The sequence below is a fragment of the Pongo abelii genome, chromosome 3, assembly GCF_028885655.2.
Source record: "Pongo abelii isolate AG06213 chromosome 3, NHGRI_mPonAbe1-v2.0_pri, whole genome shotgun sequence".
Classification (NCBI taxonomy): domain Eukaryota; kingdom Metazoa; phylum Chordata; class Mammalia; order Primates; family Hominidae; genus Pongo; species Pongo abelii.
This window is the reverse complement of record NC_071988.2, coordinates 185,598,177-185,622,337: the sequence shown is the minus strand read 5'-3', so window position 1 is coordinate 185,622,337 and position 24,161 is coordinate 185,598,177. Positions and strand designations below refer to the sequence as shown.

At 37.7% G+C, this 24,161-nt stretch overlaps 1 protein-coding gene across 9 annotated transcripts in view; it reads left to right on the top strand.

Annotated features, from left to right (window-relative positions):
• MARCHF1 (membrane associated ring-CH-type finger 1) overlaps positions 1-24,161 on the top strand; it is an 857,900-nt gene that overhangs the window by 759,129 nt on the left and 74,610 nt on the right. For 7 of the 9 annotated variants that reach the window (XM_054553351.2, XM_054553349.2, XM_063723205.1 and 4 more), the window contains 2 exon segments: positions 13,573-13,652; positions 13,930-14,688. In XM_054553351.2, the coding sequence (XP_054409326.1) occupies positions 13,573-13,652; positions 13,930-14,688 (839 nt within the window). 9 annotated transcript variants of the gene reach the window in all.

Here is a 24,161-nt window from a genome sequence, read left to right as displayed (position 1 = left end):
ATTTCATAAGTACATTCTAAAAATTTATCTTTATTAGACATTAAATATATTTTTCACAACCAAAAAGACTCTTTCAGATAATTTTTGGCCTATTTCTGTTCCCTAGAATTAGGTTTGGTTTGGTTTGGGTTTGTTTGAGATGGAGTCACATTCTGTCACCAAGATGAAGTGCAGTGGCATGATCTCGCTCACTCCAACCTCCACCTCCCAGGTTCAAGCAATTCCCCTGCCTCAGCCTCCCGAGTAGCTGAGACTACAGGTGCACACCACCATGCCAGGCTATTTTTTTGTGTTTTGGTAGAGATGGTGTTTCACCATGTTGGCCAGGATGGTCTTGATCTCCTGACCTCATGATCCACCCGCCTCGGCCTCCCAAAATGCTGGGATTACAGGCATGAACCACAGTGCCCGGTCCCCTAGAACTAGTTTTAATATTTCATTTAATACCTAATTCTCAAACCTGTTACTCATGAACTATCACAGATATTAATGGGGCTTTAAAAAAAGAAGCTTCTGCAGCAGTATTTCCCATCTGAAGTTCTAAAATCATTCTTCACAGAGTATAATTAATGTATTACTAAATAAGAGGAACCATTTGTAAATGACTATGCATGATTATTCTTTGTCACACTCATAAATTATATATTGGGTTCTCCTAGTGGATTGGATCTAAACTGGTCAGGGCACCAGGAAGCAACCACTTTAGAATCTTTTGAAACCATAATTAATTTTCAAAATGCCAAGGCCAATTGGCAATAGTTAACATTGCCCCTAGAGCACAATCATGGCCTGGATGCCACTAAGACAAGTTGCCTTGTGTTGTCTATAAATGGATTTTCAGAAAACCTAATTTGAAATTACTTCCTTTAATTATACTGCTGATATAAATAACTTTGATAAAATTAGTGCAGCTGGCCTCCTGTTTGTTTTTCCCATTTGAATGCACTATACAATGTAATCATCTGAAATAAACATCCATTACAAAGAATGCTTCATTTCGAAGAACATATTATTCTGCTCATTCAGCCAATTGTTATTTTTCCCTTCCCAGCCCCATTTCAATCTTACACCTATTAAAGGGATGAACAAATTACCACGCTCTCGTAATGTACCAACTAGCAAATTAAAACAATACATTGCTGCTGAATAGGGCCATGTGTTTAAAAGACATTAATTCATTTTATCCTCAATTACAGTGTTTTCTTTTTAAACAGACCCTTCCAGCTTCAAAATTGTTAAAGGACATACTCTTCTCCACATAATAAAATTATGATATTTCCTAAATAGAAATTCATATTTTACAAAGAAAGCAGAAGATACAACTTTCGTTTGATATGTTTTTTGACTCTGAAGTCCAAAGAAAGAGCCTTATGACTTGTATAAAACTTTGGACTGAGTTCATTTATTTTGTTACAGTGTAGAATTGCCACTTCCATAGAGGAGAGTGGAGCCCTTTCTTTTTTGTTTGCTATGATGCAATTGTCATCTCTATCTCTACTGCAATCGGCATAGGATTTACCCAGGTCAGTTCAATTTGGCTCAACTATTACCAAGTTCAGTTCAACTCAATTCTACTATTACCACACTCCATTCAACCGCACAACTCTTTATTAGCTACCTGCTACACACAAGACACTAGGAAGATTTCCAAAATGAGTGTGACTGTGGCCTTTTTTTCTCAAAGTGGTAGTGAAGCACAAATGAAGATTAACTATAAAACATTGTGGCAATTTGGAAATGGTTAGACAGTAATACAGGTGATAAAATAAATGCTAGAGCAAGATTAACACCATAGTAGAAGTTGAAAAGGGCCCATGGAGTTAAAGAAAAATGGGTGTACATAAAGCTAGGAACCATCATTGGACCTTGAGGGAAATTCCAAGAGTATGCTCTTACTGTTTTCTCTATAGAGTAAAGGCATAAAAATAAAAGAATGGGTATGTTTGGGAATAGAAAATGATCTAGGTTTTGCTGGAATCCTGGAATTAAAAAGAATTGCTGAAGTTAATACCAGAAAAGTAGATGGGATCCAGAATATAGGGCTCTAAAATCCCAAACTGGTCTTTTGTATTTAATTTGTTAGATAATGAGAAACCACTGAAGCCTTTTGATAAAAGAAAGGAAATGACTGGGGTTGTAACTTCAGAGGATAAATCTCAAAGCTCTGAGATCTTGAGTACAGATAAAAAAGGAGAAAAGTTGAAGGCAATGAGAACTGTGAGAATAATATTTTCCTATTTCTCAACAATTAACTGCATTGAATTGAAAGAAAGACCAGGTTCTGGAACTTGATCTGTTTGCAGTGAGACTGAGGTTGGACACTAGACCTACAACTAGGACACTCAGGTAATGGGGAATATATAAAGCTACAAGAGCATAGGAGATAGTCCAGGCCATTAGGTGTGATGGCAACAGTCAACCAATTTGTATTCCAAATGTGCAGCTTATGCTGAGGACCTCATCTCTCCCTAATCCTCTAGTGGTCTGAGGATTAGTCTGAGTTTATGTGCTCACAGAAGCAGAACCCGGGACAAGAAGTTTTACAAGTAGTTTATTTGGGATGTGTTTTCTAGGCAGTAGGAGTGAGAGAGAAAAGGCAGTGAGACAGTAAAGGAGGAGAAGTCAATAAAAGGTATAGTACAGCAGTCACTGATGTGGCAAGAGGGCTTGACTGAGCAGAATCTTCTAAGAAATGTAAAGAAGGTCTCCAAGAATTGACCGCTTGAAGGAATGGGTGTTGGCGCATTTATCCTCCAATGCCTGATCTTTCTTGGTTGAGGATTGCCTGGGAATACCACCTCTGCACTTGGGGCTACACTTGCGCACAAGGTTTCATGGAGCATTCTTGGTTGATAGTCGGCTCAGCTGAACTTGCCATTGTCTTTCACAGATGTTTCCAAGGCAATTAACCAAAGCCTTGGAACAGTTAACAACTGCATAGCCTTACAATTACCATTGGCCCTTCCTATACATATTCTTGGGATACTGCATGCTTCCCCACCCACTTGCACCTCATCCAACCCAGTAATTGTGATGTTACAGTTCACGAGGTATAATCACCATCCCATTCACCAACAGCAAAGGTATGCCTGGTATGCCTGACCATGAGTGATCTAGTTCCTGAATTCTGTCTTGTGGACCTGCTTTCTGGCACTATTTCTAGTATCAACTGCCTCTCTCTCCAGTTTGGGTTCTCCTCAAAGCACTGCTTGTGACAAGGATGTTGGTGCAGGTAGGGGATTTAGGAAGTCACCCCGGGATTATAAATGAATGGGTAGGGAAAATGAGACAAGAATGCGGAAAGAAGTTAATTTAAGGGTGCATTTTGAAGACAGTAATGAAATTAGTAAGGAGTTTAGTAATTAGTTACTTCCATTGTAACTAATGAAGTTAGTTGATTCCAAAGGGACGCCTGAGAAATATCCAAAGTATCTCTTAGAATTTTCCCCCTAAAAGTCAATGAGATGGATCTCTTATCCACAAGCTCTCAGACCCCATTATTGAGAGTTGTCCCTAGAGGTGTTAACGCCCTCCCATTTAGGCTTGTGCAAGACACGTGGATTCTCATAGAATGAGGTAAGTGGCACTCATACAATGTAGGACATTGTCACCATAACATTAGTTGGCACTTATAAAGAACTGTTCACCAGTGCTACAGCTGATATGAGAAGTGGACTGAGAAGACGTGACCCAGTGTACCAGAGACAACTGCCTGAATCTGTTTCTGTAGCTGCCAGAATGTCTACATTTTACTAGAAAGCCTGAGTCCTATAATGGATCCTCACCTCCTTTGCATAATGGTCCCTAGTCATTACCCAGGGAGATGGTCCTTGCTCTCAGAACTAGCCTTATCATCTCCTGATTCTAGTGCTTCAGTCTGCACTGCCGACAAAACTTCTCTTGGATCTTGTCTATATTGCTAGGAATGCATGGCAATTTCTGTTGAAAAATGGGAGGTGACATGGGCGAGTACTTCAAACCAGATTTCCTGCCTTGCCCTTCCTGATGACAGTCTCTTTCCAACTGTATGTTTCAACAGGAAATGTCTCCTGGCTGAGCTTGTCCTCTGCACACCAGTGTAGCGCCACTTGCTGGCTTTCTAGGGCCTCTCAAGACAGGCTAGATTCTGCATTATTAGTTGCATCTTCGCTATTTGACCTGCTGAAAGGGCCTAGCCTTGCTCTAAGCCACTCCCCTAATGTTGTGAATTGTCAAAGGAAGACTTGGCTTTCCCTTTCTGAGAAGATGTTCAGTTCCTTCCAAATTCTGGTGTGCCAAAAGGAGCATTAGGCGACTTGCCATGCCACCCTCTTCCACGTTTAGCTGCCTGGCCTGAGTCTTCCTTTAAAATTATAAACTCGGCATCGAGATAACTTTCTCCTACAACTAAATATTTTAATCAGCCCACAGTGCAGATGTTTGCTACATAGAGTTACTTAGGAATCTTACATGACCCTCAGTGGGTAGTGTGGTAAATTTTGCACAACATAAGGAAGGAAAGCATGTGATTTTCTCAAAGTGATCTCAGTCTTTTCTTATTGAGCTCCTATTACTGTAGATGTGGGAAATGAAATGTTTGATTTCTTTTTTTTTTCAAAAGATCTGTTTCTACCAGTTTAGAAGCTAATCACATTCAGTTTTTTAGGGTTTCTTCCCATTCCCTTTCCATTTCCTGATATACTGGAGCAGGAACTTCTGTTTAGAGTTCTGCCCTCCAGGTTTTTCCCAGACCTGTTGCTATGGTGCTCCTGGCTGGTGGGCCAGGGGGCCGGCTCTCTTGTCACAGTCAAGCCAGGCCCTGGCCTTCCAACCCATTTCATCTGTCACTGACAATGCCAGGTGTCTCTGCTGGGTAGTGTTTTCTGGGGCTTTCTGTTATAAAGTCACATAAACTTTAACTCTGGTGACCCCTGGTTACTTCCCCGGGTAAGCAATCTCAGCTGCCTTTTACACAACCCAGAAAGGCAGAAGAAGATGTCTAGATTTTCTAACCCCACATCAGGCTGGGGGTGGGGGGGAACTATCTCAGGTCCATCTGCCTCAGTCACTCCTACCCTAAAACACCGGTGCCACATTTGGCACTGCCCGTGCTGGCTGAGAAGCTGGCCTGAAAGGCACACAGTCCTCCCAGGAAGGGAAGAACAAGAGTCATGCTCTTGGTTTTCCCCCAGAAATATCCTGCCGAGTCTTTCTCATACCCTTCTCTACCCCCACACCCTCTGTCCAAACCACATTCAACCCAGGGTAGATAAATGGAGAGTAAAGGCAGTGGAATTTCACTCTTTGTTTTTCTCCTCCTGTCCTGCTCTTCAGCAGCAAGTGGTAGTAAGCAGAGACCCAGTGTTCCTGTATGCTGCAAATTTTTCTTCAGTCGTACCTTCTGTCTCTTTTCTCTATAGATTGCAGTAAAATTATGCCCAGAACTCCAAGATCTCTTATAGATATATAAAGCAAAAACTGGGAGTTTAGAAAACACAGTTTTCTTTGTTTAAAAAAAACAAGCTTTCACAAATATTCTCTCACTGAAATCTCAGAAAAAAATCTAATACAAAATTCTAAGTAGGATAGGATCTCCTTTAACCTAAACCAGTGGTTTCTAACTCTGGCTGGGCGTTACAGTCACTGGAGCAGCTTTTAAGGATACTAATATCCAGGTGCTGTGCCGCAGGTCCATTCCTCAGGGATTCTAGAATCAACCTGGGCAAAGGTATTTTTTAAAAACTTCCCAGCAATTCTTATTTTTAGACAGGATTGAGAGTTACTGGTTTAAGACTGTTATGTGTCTTCCTTCTGAACAGGAGAATACCATTGAGTTCATGTGTGGGGAGAAAAAATGATGTACTGAGAATTAGTAAAAAGAATTATAGTATTTCAAGATTAGTGTCCTGTTACAACTCTTAGACACTCTACAAAACAGTTATCAGATCAATGATTTCATGTTATTATCCTCACAGTCCTTTTATGTGGATGTTATTATTGGCTACATTTAATTGAAAGGGGAAGTGGAGCTCTAAGACTTTAAATAAGCAAAGAGTTTATCACTTAAATAGTGGAGAACAAAACACAAATCTTGATTCTTGATGTTAGTAGTTGTCATTTATGACATCATCAACGTGACCAAAGAATTACTTTTCTCATTATTAAATTAGAGATTTTAAACATTACGAAATATACAACCTGAGAAATAAAGTTTTCCAATGATCCCAACTCACAGGTATAATCACTGCTAATGGCTAGATGTGTACCTTTCCAGAGTTTTTTCTGTGCATACACAAACAGATAGCAATAAAGCACTATTTACCCTAACAAGATGACACTGTATACAATTTTGAAACTTAATTTTTCTCCTAAAAATATATTCTATAAATGTGTGTGTGTGTGTCTCTCTCTCTCTGTGTGTGTATGGGTGTGTGTGTGTGTGGTGTACCTCATTCTTTTTATGGCTTATGTATTTCATTGTAAATAATTAATTAACACTTGGGTTGTTTCCAACTTCTTGCTATTACAGATAATGCTGTAATGAACAATCTTGTAAATATTTGGACAATTATAAAAATGTTTCAGCAAAATTAATTTCCATGAGTAGAATTTCCAACTTTAATGGTATACATTTTTTTATTTTAATAGAGTTTATAAAATTTCTCTCCAAATAAGTTGTACCAATCAACAATATATAGCAATGCATGGCTTCCCCACCTCGGCTGCACTGGGTATTATCAATCTCTTTAAAATGTGCTGATCTGATAAGTTAACATGGATACCATTGTTAATTGAATTTACATTTATCTGCTGATTGAGATTGATCATCTTTTTACACAGGGCTCTTGGCCATGTATAATTCCCTTTCTGTGAACTACCTACCTGTTTTGCTCATTTTTCTGTAAAACTGATCAACTTTTCCTTCTTGGTCTGTGAAAGATCTCCAAATACTAGAGAAATTAGCTATTTGGCTATCATATATGTAATAAAATATGGCATTATTTATGAATTCTGGTTTTGTCCAGGATGGTTTTGGTATATGGGTATATGTGTTTCCTTTTTATAAATTAGAAGTTTTTATTTTTTAGATCATCATACTTATCTGTTTTCCTGTATTACATTTTGTTTTACATCATCATAAGAAAAGGATTTTTTCCACCTACTATAAACATTAATTAAACATAAATTATGTTTTTCTCATACTTCGATGGTTTTTTTTTTTTTGGCTATATTTAAATCTTGCATTTGCCTAAACTTTACTGTAACCAGTAGACTCAGGTTTACATTCTTCCAAATGACTAGTCAACACCATTTTTTTAATAACCTACCTTTTCCCACTAACTAGAAATGCAAATTTGTCTATACTGAGAAACAGAAAGATACATATAGACAGATAGATTCCTAGCCTCTCAGTTCTATTCTAATGATGTGTCTTTCCCTGTGCCACGTGCATATTCTGTTAATTTCTAGAATTATACTACATTTAGATGCCTGGTAAAAGTATCCTCATTTCTGGATCCTACTGAGTTTTATTAAATAATTTTCCTGAATCTTTTCCCCGTGTTACTTTTTCAGTTGGTCTTTCAAATTATTTTTACCATATTTTAAAATAAAACAACCTGTTGGGATTCGATTGCTCAAACCATCCCTTTTCTCTATCCTCACTGCATCCTGGATATATGGAATCCTAACTCTGCTCTTTGCTTTCAGACAGCCCTGAACCTTCCAATTCTCAGCTGCCAAAATGAGCTTTCTAGTACCCAGATTTAATAAGCTCTATTTGCTGCTGAATACTTGCAATAACTTTTCATTCTTTTCAGGATGCAATCCAACACGTCAATGTAACATTCAAAACCTCCATCTACTTTTTCATCTTGACTATGTACCACTTCTCACCTCACTCAATATCTTTCTCCCAGTCATTACAAAACTTTCTGTAGATCCCATACCAAGACGTCTTCTCTCTACTCTGTGTTTTGACACACCCTTGTCCTTGCCTGGACTGCCATCCACTTGAGTCACACTCACCTTTTGTTGGACAGGTGTCTCCTTCTCTGGGAAGCTGACGTTAAACCCCTGTTCTGCTCTACTTTAGATGTGCTTTCTTCATCAGAACCCCACTATTGGGCACTATCAGGATATACCAGACTGTATTAAAATTGCCAGTCCATTTAAATCTCTCCACTAAACAAGAAGCCCCTTTGGGCTGCCATCTGTGTCTTTATTTCCAGAGTATATCATGTTATCTATCATGTAATAAACCTTTAATTTTTGTTTGCTGAGCAAATGAATCGAAAGTGAAACAAGCTAGGATTCATTTTATTTTAACTGGGTTCCACAACAAGAGGCAGCTGGTTAACTAAATCCCAGTCTTAATTTTGATGCTATTTTAGCAGAATGCAGATAGTTTGGCTAGGAAGTGATCCCATGAAGGACAGCAATGCATATGAAAAGTAAGACAGAGAAAAGGGAAATGTTAAGAAACTATTGAGATAGGGGAAACTAGGCCTGCATCCAGCTTGAGACCTTTGAGAAACTCTAGAAGTTACCTCAGAACTTCCCAGAACCGCCCCTCTGACGAGTGAAGAGGCTAGAACATCCATCCACTGACTCTAGTCCAAGAGTTGTCCTCAGGCATATTAACTTACGTCGCACTTCTAGGTTGTGTCTGTGTGCAGCCAAGCAAATGCACATGGAACTATGAAAGACCTGGGGCAGAGAAACAGATAGGCACAGGCACTGACATGGGGAGCAGTCAGCATTCAGGTGAACTCAGAAGAGGGCCAAGGATTCAGGCACAGCATCTGCTATGGTAGCCCACCAGCAAATGGGACATGTACAAATGAATATTTGATATGGCCTATTTGAATATTCTTCGGCAACAAGGAATGTTTTCTATTCCCTTCAAAATACTTAAGGGCTATAGACATAAATGCTATCTGATTCCGTGTGATAGTGGACAGAAAAACTCTCCAAAGGAAAGCTGTGTGTTTTAAATATTCTGTGTTACTATTCAGTGATCCATCATTTCCCATTGTAAAACATACATTTGTTCAGACCTGTGGAATTATGACATTTGTTTTATTATGATCATGTCTATTTTGACATCTTTTTATAGCTTCATAGCAATAGGTATCCATTATGATGCTCATCATCACGTGGTTCACATACATAATAACATCATCAGTGATTTGATGACACTTCAGCTGCATTAATTTTTTTCAAAGAGGGCAACTAGCTGACTTCACAGGTGACCTTTACTCAGTGCCTGCTATATAGAGAGTTCTTTATTAGACTCTATGGCCATACATAGAATAAAGAATGTATAATTTAACAACATTATACACTGCTTAGAGAACAGATATTCTTATATTTTAAAAAAGTAGCTATTTATCTGTTCAAAAGATGAAGATAAGAAGTTTATCTTAAAAAATACTTGAATGAAGTGAGGTTTTAAAAATTCTTATTTTTAGTTAATGTGTAATAATTTACATTATTAGGGATACAGAGTGATATTTCAATATGTGTATACAGTTTGTAGTGATCAAATCAGGGTAATTATCAATCCATCACGTCAAACAGTTATTATTTTTCTGTGGGGAACATCCAACATCTCTTCTAGCTTTTTGAAAATATACAGTAAACTATTGTTAGCTATATTCACTTTATGGTGTTATAAACCACTAAAAGGTCTTCCTCTTACTTGGCTGTAATTTTGTATCTGTTAACTAACTTTTCCCTATCCTTCCCAGTCTCCAATAACCACAATTCTAATTTCTACTCCCATGAGCCCAATTTTTAAACTCCCACAAATGAGTGAGAAATGCAATACTTACCTCTGTGCTTATTTTACTTAACCTGCTGTCTCCTAGGCTCATCTATGTTTCTGCAAATGACATGATTTTGTTCGTTTTTATGAGTAAATAAAATTGTATTATGCATATATGTATCACATTTTCTGTATCCATTCATCTGTTGATGAACATTTAGATTGAGTCTATATCTATTGTGAATAATGCTACAGTAATTATGAGGGTTCACATATCTCTCTGATGAACTGGTTTCCTTTTATTTGAATAAATACCCAGTAGAGTGGGATTGCTGGATCATATAGTAGTAATATTTTTAGGTTTTTGAGAAATTTCCCTACTGTTTTCCATAATGTCTGTACTAAATTACATTCCAACAATAGTATATAAGAGTTTCAATTTCTTTTCATCCTCACACATTCTGGTGAATTTTGTTTTGTTACTTTTGTGTGTGTGTGTGTGTGTTTTAAGAGACAGGGGTCTCACTATGTTGCCCAAGCTAGCTTCAAACACCTGGGCTCAAGGAAGCCTCCACCACATCCTCCCAAGTAGCTCGGACTACAGGCATGCACCGCCATGCCCATTTGCTATATTTTTGATAATATACATCCTAACGAGAGTGAGATAACATCTCACTGTGGCTTTGATTTGCAGTTCTCTAATTATAGTGATATTGAGCACTTTTTCATATATGTATTGGCCATTTGTATGTCTTATTTTGAGAAATGTCTATTCAAATCGTTTTCCCATTTTACAATCAGATTATTATTATTACTGCTGTTAAGCTGTTTGGGTTCCTTGTATATTCTGTATATTAGTTCCTCATTGGATGTATGGTTTGCAAATATTTTCTCACATTCTACAGACTGTCTCTTCACTACGTTGATTGTTTTCTTTGTTGTGCAGAGGAAACAGTCCTTTGCACAAGCAAGGAGAAAGCTTTGCTTTTTAGGTTGATGTAGTCTCATTTGTCTATTTTGTTTTTTGTTGTCTGTGCTTTTGAAGTCATACCCACAAAAACTTTTCTAAAAGATCAATGTCCTGAAGCAATTTCTCCATGTTTTTCCTAATAGTCTTTTAGTTTTGGGTCTATATTTAAGTCTTTAATTCATTTTGAGTTGATTTTTATATATAGTGAAAGACAGAAGTCTACTTTCATTCTTCTTCATATGGATATCCAGTTTACTTAGCATCATTTACTGAAGAAGATGTCCTTTTTCCAATGTAAGTTTTTGGCACCTTTGTTGAAAATCAGTTGGCCATAAATACGTGGATAATTTCTGAATTCTCTGTTGTGTTCCATGGGCCTATGTGTCTGTTTTTATACCAATGCCATGCTCTATTTGTAGTACGTTTTGAAGTCAAGTAGTGTGATGCTTCTAGCTTTTTTTTGCTCAACATTGCTTTGGTTATTTGGGCTCTTTTGTAGTTCTATGTGAATTTTGGGATTGTTTTTTCTATTTCTTCAAATAATTTCCTTGATATTTTGGTAGGGTTTGCACTGAAACTGTAGATTGCTTTGGATAGTATGGTCATTTCAACAATATTAATTCTTCCATTCCATGAGCACAGAATCTTTTCTTTTTTTTTTTTTTTTTTGATTCCTCTTCAATTTCTTTCATTACTGTTTTGTAGTTTTCATTGTAGAGAGCTTTCACCTTCTTAGTTAAATTTATTCCTAAGTGGGGTTTTTTTGGTCACCATTATAAATGGGATTTCTCTTTTGATTTCTTTCTCATCTACTTTGTTTCACTGGGGTTTGGAAACACTATTGATTTCTGTATGTTGATGTGTATCCTGCAAATTTACTGAATCTGTTTATCAGTTCCAAGCATTTTTTGGTGGTGTATTTAGGTCTCTTAACAAATGGTTTCCTCTACCTTGAATATTTTTAATCTTTTTTAATAATTCCTATTTGCCTTTTAAGATTAGCTGGATCATTACCTCCTTATTAATCTCCTATGACTAGTGTCATAGGGATCCCCTCACCTCCTGGGACCTAACCTGCTGCAACATGGCACCATTTTGAGAGCAGAGCCACTACCAGAATACATCATGTCCTGGGATCCAGTAGTCTCTGCATCTGCATTTCCCTGGGGCTTTGTCATCTTACAGTTCTAGAGGTCAGAAGCCAAATAGAGATCCCACTGGGCTAAAATCAACATGTTAGTAGGGCTGAAGTCCTTCTGGAAACTCTAGAAGTCATTTTCTAGCCTTTTTAAGCTTCCCCATGCCACCTTCCTCAGAGTTTCCCTTTTTTCACCTTGAAAGCCATCAGTGTAGTATCTTCCCTCCTTTCTTACCTCTATTCATATTCTTCATCTTCTCTCTCTGACTAACTCTACTGCCTCCCTCTCATAAGGATCCTAATGATTACATTGGGTTTACCAGTATAATTTGCATAAATCTCCTCAACTCAAGATAGTTAACTTAATCACATCTGCAAAGTCCCTTTTACCATAAAAGGTAAAATATTCACTATCCAAAGATTAGGATGTTGAGATATTTGGGGGGACCATTATTTAGCCTACTATACCTTCTCTTCAAATATGACCTGATCTCGAATTAGAATTTGTTCCTCTTTCTCTGGATTTCAGAATCGTGATTATATATTTCCAATATGAGAATTTTTAGAATGACTTCGAAATTTGGGGTAATCTTTCTACCTTTACTGTTATTTTCTTGGTGACAAAATTGTGCATTTCATCTATGCAGTCAAACAGGCCTGAATCTGGACCCAGATCTCCACCGATAGTGGAGCCAGATACCTGGTCCAGATCTCAGCTTTACCACCTATCAGTGAGAAGCAGCCCAAATTTTTCAGTTTCCTCAACTGTAACATGTATGTAATTATAGTATTTACTACAAAGATTTATTGTATTAATGAATATATGGAAATGGCTTAGAACAGTGATAAGCACATACTATTCACTCAAAACTGTTAGTTATTATTACTTTCCACTTGTGAGATTATTGTAGAATTAAAGAGACAGTAAATAAAGCTACAGCACAATGCCTGGAACATAGAAAATTATCCCTATGTTCTAGTTTTTTATTTATCATCATAACCTATATTAAACACAACAGGTTAAAGTCAAATAGAGTGAAGAAAATACTGTTTCAAAGGTAGGACTTTAGTGAAATGCACTCAACTTTATGCTAATAATCTGATGTTTCAGGCTTTCTTATTCTCAGACTTAGTATGGTTATAGGGTTAAAAGATATGAAAGGCCAATAATGTTGCAAGGGATATATTTTATTAGTTTCATTAATGAAATTTTAATAGCAATAAATTCAGGCTTTTAAATGTTACAAAGTATTTTCAAATATCTCATGGGGCCTTGATGTGAGCTTCAGGAAGTATCTAGCAACCTAATGGCTATTTGATTAGACTTCTCAGACTATTATTATCCTTGTCACATAATAGTGCTTTAGTCCTTATATCATAGGATCTTCAAGTATTATTCATTTGTTTCCAAAGCAAATTGAGCTATTCCACTCAAATGATTACAATAAATAGAATAGAAACTTGTGGAATCATCTTCCTCTCTCGTAAATGAAGTAACAGCAAAATAGCGCAGCATCTCAGCTGTTCCAGGTTCCTCAAATAAGTTTTACTTTTGCAAAACGAACCTCTAACTTCCTATATTCTCTGTTCTGCATTATAAGCAACATGACCAGCAGCCACGTTTGTTGTAATTTTTTAAATATGTGGAAAAAAAGCAAGATATCAACCATGTATTACCTTAACCAAGATGCCAAATTATCTAACTTGTTTCTCCAGGCAAGCAGCCCAACAACAGGGACAGCTCCCAGAAGCCAGTCAAGGTTGTCTGTCTGCCCATCCACTCAGGACATCTGCAGGTAAGTGCTGAACAAATTATCTTAATCTATATTCTTTGGATCAATATTCGTATTCTTGTTTTTTGTTCTGAGAATGTGTGTCTCTTGCTTCTGCTTTACATGGTCCATAGACAATTTATACTGGCTATTTTTTTTTTCATTGAGTTCATTTTCTTCAATTGATCTTTATTTATCTACTTCTGGTCCATGCTGTCATTTTCATCATTCTTTCTCTCTGTTTTTCCATGGCTTTCCCCTCCATTCCCATTTCCCATCCTTTGCCTGCCGCTCTGTCTAGATCTGCCATCTTGCATGACATGTCAGAAGAGTCATTTGAGTATTGCACCCCTGTCATGGTGCTGAGCCCTGCTAGGAAGGAGTCTGGTAAGAAATCAGTAAAACAAAGACCTAGGAGGAGGAGAAAGGCCTCTGAGAGATATGAGCATGCTGCAGAAGAACAAATAAGAGGGAGAAAAAATGACTTTCACCTTCAAATCTCAAGCCCCAGGTGGAGGGAGCTTTACACAGATTCTTCAGATTCATCTTCCACAGATGAGAGTCATTGGATTCAGGCAAAAAGAAGAGCCCAGGTTAAATTCAGACTGTCAAGAAGAAGGAGGAGAAATAATAATAAGCTGTGTGAAAACTTAGCTGGGTCTAACGGAATTGAGCTCGTTAATCTGGGATCCAAAGGTAAAGAGCAACAAGAGCTGATTGAATGTGAGAGTTGCTCTTTAAATCTCCACAAAGGAAAATGTACAAGGTACCAAGAATGCAACACTTCTCTGACTCAAGGATCCTCTCAAATTAAGAGATCCTCAAGGAATCATGAGAAGAGCAAAGGTGGATATCACCACAGAGATCCTCAGCTGTTGCAAAGTCTTAGGAAAAATGAAATAATAAAGAAGAAATTTTCAGAAACAGATTCCAGCACTGAAATACTGGGAGTTCCAGAAGGCAGCAAGGACATGAATGATGCAGGGCTCCAGGTGAATAACCCTGTTCAGAAGCCTCCTGCCACCTATGACGATGGGTCTGATAATTTAGAAGTATGCAGGTCAGTCACTGTAGAGAAAGGCTTGATGTCATCCAAATATAGTTCTTTTTGCAGTGAGTTAGGTGCGTGTTTGACACCTACCCTCAAAACTTAACATTTACTTACACTGTTCTTTTTCTGATTGGATATAAAAAGAGAAAAGGTGGGTATGAAAAGAATAATGCAGATGTAAACATGGGTTTGAAAGCTGTTACCAAGTACAATTAGATATCCCCTTCCTTTAAACTGAGTAATGATTTATCCTGGTAAAGGGGCTGACTCAGTTGAGTCTTGCACTCATTCTAGTTATGACAGTAATAGTGGGTGAAATAAGAGTGAGACTGTGTGAAATGTTAGACTTTTCAATGCAAATTTGGTGAACTGCTGGCATCCTGACAGAAAGATATTCAAGGCTTGAGTTCTTTAAGGTCAGATTTTTGTATCAGAAAATAATCTTCTCTGCAGTTGGCTTTAATTTGTTCTCCAATTGTTTAACTCAGCAGGGTAATTGAAGACTCAGAGGACACAGAAACAGGTCAGGAACATATCAGTGGGGTTGCAAGAGCCTGTAGGGAAGGGGACCACATTAACTTTACTGATAAACATATACCGAATGGTTTCAACATGTGGATATTTTTTAGCTGTGAGGCAGCTTTCTTGCTCTTTTTAACCCAACAGCATACATTTTCAAAATAACCTTACGTAAAAAGAATTATAGGAATATCCATGCTAGTGTGCATAAATGAGACAATTTCAAACAAAAAATATATTTTTACATTTTCATGTTATACCTAATCATTTAAGCTGTTTAGATTCTGTATGAGAGCAGATGAAGATTTTCACTGCGCAATACTTGTTATGTTTTGCTTTGCTTTTATAAAAGCAGAAGTTACTTCATAAAATATGTATGCATGTTCATGTGAATTATGTGACCCAGAGAAGGCTGCTCATGTCAATTCAGGGCAGGAGTGAGAAGAATTAAACTCTACATGTGAATAATATAAGAATGGTTTGTTTCTCTGAAAGTTGTATAGGATAGTCATTCATAAAATCCTCATTCATTTATGTATTCAAGCATCTATTACACATTGAGCTTTATTCTAGATGTTGAAAATATTATAGTGAATAAGATTTGTATAGTCTCTAGCATCTTACACCTTATAATTTAATATGGAACAGAGACCCAAAACAAATTAATTTACAGTTGATATATAATTATAATTATGATAAGAACTATGAAAGCACATAGCAAGGAACCTTAACCTATTGTGGGAGATGAGACAAAAACTCTCTAAGTAAGTGACAAGCAGGCTAAGGCTCAAAGGATGACAGGAATTGATCAGGAAAGAAGCAGGGAAGACCATCCAGGCAGAGGCTGCCACTAGCAGGAAGCAAGAGGAGAGAAGGAGCTTGGCAATTCAGGGAACATAAAGCTTGCCATTGCCGCTAGGTTGTGGTGAATAGGGGGATGGGTGGTAGAGAGAAGGATGGAGAAGTGGAGAGGGCTCAACTGTACAGGGCCATGTGAAACATGCTAAAGGACTTAAAAGGGATTTACAAAGAAACTGTCACCGTGTAATTTACCTATAAATGTAAATTTCTTATACTCTTTTAATTATGATTTATATGTATGTTTGCTGAAAAGTTAGGGGATGGACTAAACCACTCTTTCTAGTCTGAATGGAGAATTTCCCACTTCAAACATCTGTTGTCATTCCCTAAATCTAGCTTCCAACATAATCTAATGAAAGACAGTCAAAGAAGCCAGTTGTAGGCTTAATGGTAATTGGAAAGAAAAATAATGCTTGCAATTAAAGTCGTAGTGACTGGTTCTCCTAACTTCAAAACCCTACTCTGGAGAAACATTTTCAAAGACAGGATATTTAATTTAGACTTCTATTAATGAAAGTGAGATAGATGAGCCTATAAGTATTATTTCCTGCTAGAGATTACCATCAAAATATACCAACTAAGCAAATGCTACAGGCAGCATATTATACTAGATGCTGAGGATAAAAAGTAGCAAAAGACCTGATTCTTCCCTTAAGTGGCTTATGATCTAAATGGCAGAGATTGAACACATACTCGAAAAAAAAAAAGCGTATAAGATAGTATGGGATGAATGTAAGAAGAGGAATACCGCAGGATTTGAAGAAAGATTTGCTGAGATCTGGGATGAGCTAGAAAACCCCTAAAGAAGAAGAGGGACTGGGGCTGAGAAAAATAGAATTTATGTTAGAACTCAAGGCAGGGGAAATGCCATTAGCACAACAGGGATAGGATACTGGCACTTACATTTATGAATTTTACATGAACTTATATGACTAGGTTGGAAAGTTTGCATACATTTATAAAAAATAATTCTTTATAATAAGACATTTTGAAGAAAACTTACATATTCAGAGTTGTTTATTCTGTAAATCCATGTTTTCAAACTCCCTCAATGGATCTCTTGAGTTCCGAAGAGGCTGCCTCTAAAGCCGAGGCAGGTCAAGGGGATTGTGCTTCCCTCAGCCCATCTTCAGCCAGAATACCTTCATGATTATGTCTCTTACATAGTGGGGTTCTACATAATATTTCTTTAAGAATAAAAAGGGTTCCAGGGCAAAAAAAAAAAAAATATATATATATATATATATATATATACAGAAAGACTTTTCTAAATAAAATAGGCTTAATGAAGTCACATATACAGTGTAGTCACCAGTGTCTCTGATAAAGGAACCTAGATTTAGGAGATGGAAGTATCCTGTGTGTTGAGTAGAGTACTAGGACAATAATGGATAAGGAAAGGGAAGAACAAATGGCAAATTAGCATTCCACCAAGTGAATGAGGACAGTCTCAGAGTTTGGATTTGGTGAGAGCCTAAGATAGAGGAGTCAAGAATGACTCCAAATCTTGGAACTTGGGACAACAGCAAATGTTGATGTTAATGAACAGAGGCAGAAGACAGAGGCAAGTTGATTTAGGAAAGACATAGTGAGTTCAATTACAGGCAAGCTATTTGTGGTTACAATGACATTCCAGGATCAGCTGTCCAGCAGACAATATGAGACATGTTATTGAACTGCAGAAGAGCAGTCACAGTTGGGCATGTATAATTTTTCAATTATTAGTGAACTATACACAGTCTGACACTAAACAATGGCATGTGTGCATTTTTTAACACGATGTATTAGCACAAGGTACTAAAGATATTAAACATTGAAAATCTATTCAAGGTCAGGAAGGACATAGAGATTTCGGAATTATTCTCAAGGAGGTAGCAGTGATGCCTGGAAAGTGAATTAAATCACTACAAAAGATCTTGTGTAGGAGAAAAGATATATATGATCTCTAGAAATGGATACAGCCTGAGCACCATGGTCTTCTATGGAGGCAAAACAATGACCCCTGAGAAAAGCAGCAATTGCCTGTGAACTTGCCCTCTCAGACGTGCATAGCAGGAGCAGTCTCAGCCACAACCACAAAAAGAAAGAAGCTCCTAAGCCTTCTTCCTTTTCTGTTCCTGGCATCTGGTCCCCACATGCACACTCTATTCTGTTTGCCTCCTTCATCACAGCCTTTTTCAGAGAAAGTATCTCTATCAGCCCATTATACCTTAGAGGGAATTTAACTCATCATACTATTATACCCACAGTTATTTCCACAGTGCAGTGGAAAAGTATTTGCTTTTTTAAAAAAGGAATCGCATATAATTAAAAGGCAAACAAACATGAATCAGATCATGTTAGCCCATGACTGAAACTTTCATGGCCTGTAAATCGTCCTCGGTGGAAGGTGCAAAATCTTTAATATTTACAAGTCCCTGTTGATCGCTCTATCAGATCTGCCTCTCTAGCTCCACCACCCATCATTAACTATGACCTTTTCATGCTGGTCTCTTTCCAATTCCCTGAAAGTGTTCAGACCTACCCCTTTCAAGACCTAGAATGGCTTTACCTTACCTCCCCGGCTCTTCTCCAGACGACTTCCTATTCTTTCTCAGTTTAAATGCCATTTCTTTAGGAACAGCTTCCTGACCTCCTAACCAACACTCAGGTCCCCTGGCAGTCACTTTCATAGCATAACTTTTAATTGCTAAAATATAGGCATTATTATGATTAACTGTGTCAAATTTGTTCACTGCAAAATCCAAAGTACCTGGAACAATGCCTGGCAGATAGCACATTCTCAACACATAGTTTTTGAATGATAGCTTTAGTGAAAATGTACCTTTCTAAGGGAATAATTCTTAGGATGCAAAATCATAGCACTGTATGTTGGACTGCCTCACCTGCTGTAGAGCCAACATGGAAAGAATACTCTACACTAGCAGTTCTAAAACTTTAGTGAACGTCAGTGTCAACTGGAGGGCTTGTTAAAATGCAGATTCCTGGACCCATCCTTAGAATTTCTGATGCCCTTGCTCTGGGGTTAGGCTCATTAACTTGTATTTTTTAAAATGTTCCCAGGTGATTCTGAAGCTTCTGATGCAGGAACCACATTTTGAGAAACACTATTCTATGCTATAAATCGTTCCCATGCTTTAGATAGGAAGAGAAAGGAGAGAAAAGAATCTAAAGAATGTATTTGAAAAGCCAAATGTCTATAGTTTTTCATCATATTCCCTTGAATGCTGACACAAAGCATGACTAGATTACATTCCTGTTCTTCACATTGTTAGACCAATATAGCATGGGTTATGTCACCAAAACCATAGACTGGCAAAGTCCCACCTCTACCAGGAACTCAAATGTCATGGTTTGGTTATTGCTTCCCTTCAAATCCACTTCCTCATTTCAACTACTTCCATTTCGATCAGGGAGTCCACTAATTTCCTGGATTTTCCATTTTTGATCTTATTCCTTCCATATTGGATGTGTCCAGTCTCCAACAAAGTACTGTCATTTCTTCCTCCAGATATTGGTGTCTGATCTGTGATTTTTTCTCAATCCCAGTGTTCCATTCCAGTCCTTCTCTACCTTTTCCATCTCCACCACATCCACTTTTTAGCCTACTACCTGTTTTGTTAAGTACTTTTCTAATGGGATAAAATCAACAGAAATCAATTCAAATGAGCTTAAACAAGAAAGGGGTATGTTAACCACACAAACAGTAAAACAAAGTATACAGATGGCTTCAGGAACTCCAGAAACAATGTGGTTCTCTCACTCTCTCTCTCCTTCTCTGTGAGGAGTCATTTCCTCCAACTGCAGACAAACTTCCTATATATAGAAGAGGGAAGAGATAGTCTGGCCAGAAGTAGCTTCAGGCCTACATTTTATCAGCAGTAGCCTAACAGAAAAGAGAAATGTTCTTTTCAAGCACTTATACATGAAATCCCAGGGAAGGCATATAATTAGCCTGCCCTAGGTCACATACCCATCTTTGAGTCAACCACTGTCACCAGGAGCATAGGGTATTGTGCTTGGACCGAGTCCTTGAATGGGAAGGCTAGATTTAAAATGTAGCCATCGGCAACCCCTCCAAATCTTATGAATTGGGAAAAGGAAATTTCAACAGCAAAAAGAACTGCAGTAGTACCAGAAGAAGTGAAAAAAGAATTCTGAGCAAGAAAAACAAATGAAACAAAACAGTAATGCTCAACTACACCACTACCGAATGTAGTTCTTCCCCTCTTAAATGTCTCACTCCTCATCTCCAAATGCTCATATTTAGGCATGCTTCAATATGCACTTCATCTTTATCCTCCTTTATGAAGGAGGATAAAAGGTTTTCTAAGGTTTTCTAAGCTAGTCTTGTTCCACAGTGATCTTTTGTCTTTTGGAAATCTCATAATTCTTCTAGTCAGTATCATATATTCTCTACTTTCATGTGTGTTAGCTCTCTTTCCCCTAACAGAATAAGTTCCTTGAACATAGGAGTCCTGCCTTACATCTGTTTTGTGCCCTCCACAACACGCAGAACAATTCAGGCAGTGCTCAAACAGACCTTTTGGGACAGCTTCCTAATCAGTGAATGCTAAGAGAGGAGACTTGCAGAAACCATGGAGACAATACTGGGAATTCGGTGTTACAGGGTGAAACAAGTAAGGAACATGGAATTCCACTAATGGTTTCTTTAAAAGAGGAAGAGCCCAAAGATAAGTGATAACTCCTGGTAATGTTCTAGCTCCAGCTTGGGTTGGATGGTGAGTTTGAGGATATACTTTGTACCATTATGCTATAGCTTTCATATATGTTATGCATATTCTCATTTTTTAAATTATACTTCAAGTTCTGGGATGCATGTGCAGAACGTGCAGGTTTGTTACATAGGTATAAATGTGCCATGGTGGTTTGCTGCACCCATCAACCCATCATCTACATTAGGTATTTCTCCTAATGCCATCCCTCCCCTAGCCCCCCAACCCACAACAGGCCCCAGTGTGTGATGTTCCCCTCCCTGTGTCCATGTGTTCTAATTGTTCAACTCCCACTTATGAGTGAGAACATGTGGCGTTTGGTTTTCTGTTCCTGTGTTAGTTTGCTGAGAATGATGGTTTCCAGCTTCATCCATGTCCCTGCTAAGGACATGAACTCATCCTTTTTTATGGCTGCATAATATTTCATGGTGTATATGTGCCACATTTTCCTTATCCAGTCTCTCATTGATGGGCATTTGGGTTGGTTCCAAGTCTTTGCTATTGTGAACAGTGCTGCAATAAACATACATGTGCATGTGTCTTGATAGTAGAATGATTTATAATCCTTTGGGTATATACCCAGTAATGGGATGGCTGGGTCAAATGGTATTTCTGGTTCTAAATCCTTGAGGAATCTCCACACTGTCTTCCACAATGGTTAAACTAATTTACACTCCCACCAACAGTGTAAAAGCGTTCCTATTTCTCCACATCCTCTCCAGCATCTGTTGTTTCCTGACTTTTTAATAATTGCCATTCTAACTGGTGTGAGATGGTATCTCATTGTGGTTTTGATTTGCATTTCTCTAATGACCAGTGATTATGAGCTTTTTTTCGTATGTTTGTTGGCTGCATAAATGTCTTCTTTTGAGAAGTGTCTGTTTATATCCTTCGCCCACTTTTTGATGGGATTGTTTGTTTTTTCTTGTAAATTTGCTTAAGTTCTTTGTAGATTCTGGTTATTAGCTCATTTTTTAATTAAGAAATTGTGCCTAAAGCAAACCCTTCTAGCTCTGTCATCATATCTGTGTATTCATTTATTTATACATTTGTATAGCAAATGACTAGTTATTTTTGAACTTGTTCTGTGCCAAGACAATGTCTTAGAAGCTGAAAATAGACAATAATGGTGTCATCTTTTGTGAACTTAGATTTCAGTTGCTAAGACAAGTAATTAAACAGGCCTAAAAAAAAAAAATCTGTGAATGAAGCTAAAGGAACAACTTGCATCTAGTAGAGCATTTCTCTGAGGAAGTAATAACTAGGGAGAAATCCAAATGAGAAGTAAGAGTAAGCCAAGCAAAGAAAAGGGGTAAGCTGTTCCAGGAAAATGATATGGCATGTCTGAACACCCAGAGATGAGTGAGATATGGTATACAAGGATTTCAATGTAGCTTAGTAGAGAGCCAGGGAGCAGAGGTGGGGGAATCCAATCATGGAGTTCCTTATCAACCATAGTTAGGAATTTGGACTTTGTTCTAACAACAAAAAGAAAGTTTCTGCAGGCCTTTTAAGCAAAAGGATGACACTGTCAGACTTGTGTTTTGGAAAATCACTTAGGCTGCTGTTGGAAAATAGATTGGCGGAGACAAGACCAAAGACAAAGGAAATCAATTAGAAAGCCATGGCTGTGTCCCAAGGAAGAGGGGACAGTAGCTATGAGAATAAAAAGAGGTGGATGAATTTTTAAAAATGTTTGAAACTAAATCAAGCAAGAATTGGTCACAAATTACAGATATATAATCGGCTCTCAGGTTTCTGATTTAGAACACTGGGTAGGTAACCACACCATTTGCTATCAAGAGCAAAACATTGTTTGAGAGAGAGATTTAAAAAGGGAGGATGAGTTCAGTTTGGGATGTGGTAGTTTGAGGCGCAAGACAAATATCCAAAGAGAGATATTTGGGAGGGAGATATAGGCAAGGTCTAGAGATTAGAGGAGAGATCTTGATTTAGATGAAGATGAGGAAGTCTTGAGTAGCTAGGTGGTGATTGTCAAGATCCCCCATGGGAATTCTGTAAACTGAGATGCGGTCTTGAAGAACCCTGTGACTGGCAAAGTTTAATATTCCCTCAGTGGGGGAAAGAAGCCAATGCAGGGAAGGAACAAAACAGCCAAAAAGGCAGACAGAAACTGAGGAGTCTGTAAAGAAAAGAGAGAGTATAAAAAGTGGAGAGAGAGGTAAATTCAGAGGCCTTTTTAGTTTTTGTTTTTAGTTTAAGGGACCCTTGAGTCAAACAGAGAGCCGTTGAAGATTTGGAAAATTGAGAGGCTCAGTTCTTTATTAAATTCCCACAGAGAAGGTAGGAAGGTATAGGACCTAAAGTGGAAAGATTGGCCATGGAAGGGAAAATAGGTATGACTTTTTTTGCAATAGAAGTAAAAGAGAAAAATTATAAATGTGGATATATGCAGGTCTATAGATCTTAAAAATTTCCATTTGATGGCATTCTAAGGTCATCTGTTCAGAGTAAGGGAGTTGGTTGCAAGATCAAACATCCGGTGAAGTTTCAAATAAACAACAAAGAATTTTTCATTGGGATGTACTCATGCTAAAGAAGTACTCATTGTTTATGTGAAATTCAAATTTAACTAGGCTGGACATCCTGTATGTTTTTGCGAAGTCCAGCAATGCTAAACATAGTAAGATAGATAAGCACTGGTGAAAGCCCTGTCGAGGTTGGTAACTAAGGGTTTATGGAAGCCAGAGACTGCAGGAAGTGTAATTTACCTCTGCAATACGTCATTCAAATGCAGATACGACCAAGAAAGGCAGCTGAATGTGAATCTAGGGGAGTGGTATCATAAAACATTTAGATTTTCTGTTTCCCCAGTTTCGTATGTGTATCTTCAGATGAACCTGAAATTTAATAACTAAGAAAAATGTGCATTACAAATAAGATTTTTGAGTAAAATTATATTTTAATGAGTAGCTTTGCTCTCAACATTTATTTAGAGAAAAAAAAATTACACTTCCCTTTACCTTCATCTTTCAGACAATTTAGTCATTGGGAAGCCTGAGTTTTTAGAGTCACCCATCGTCTAGGTCACTTTCCCATTGGCTCTCTGCAAACCTTTGGAACAGTAGCACACGTTATCATCTATCACATCCTTGAACATAGTATTTCCTGGGGCAGCCTCATTCTTTTCAGAGTCTCTAATTGTGAGAAAGTTCTTTGTCACATTTAATGTCCAATATTTAATCAGTCAGACTCATATTTTCCACCTGTTGGTCCTAGATTTACATTCACTCAGTAATAGATTTTTTTCCAGCTTTTGTTACTCTGTTACTTCTCCCTATTATTTTTTCTGTACAAAAATGAGACTGACATTCTATTGTCAAAGTCTGTTCTACAGGTAAAAGA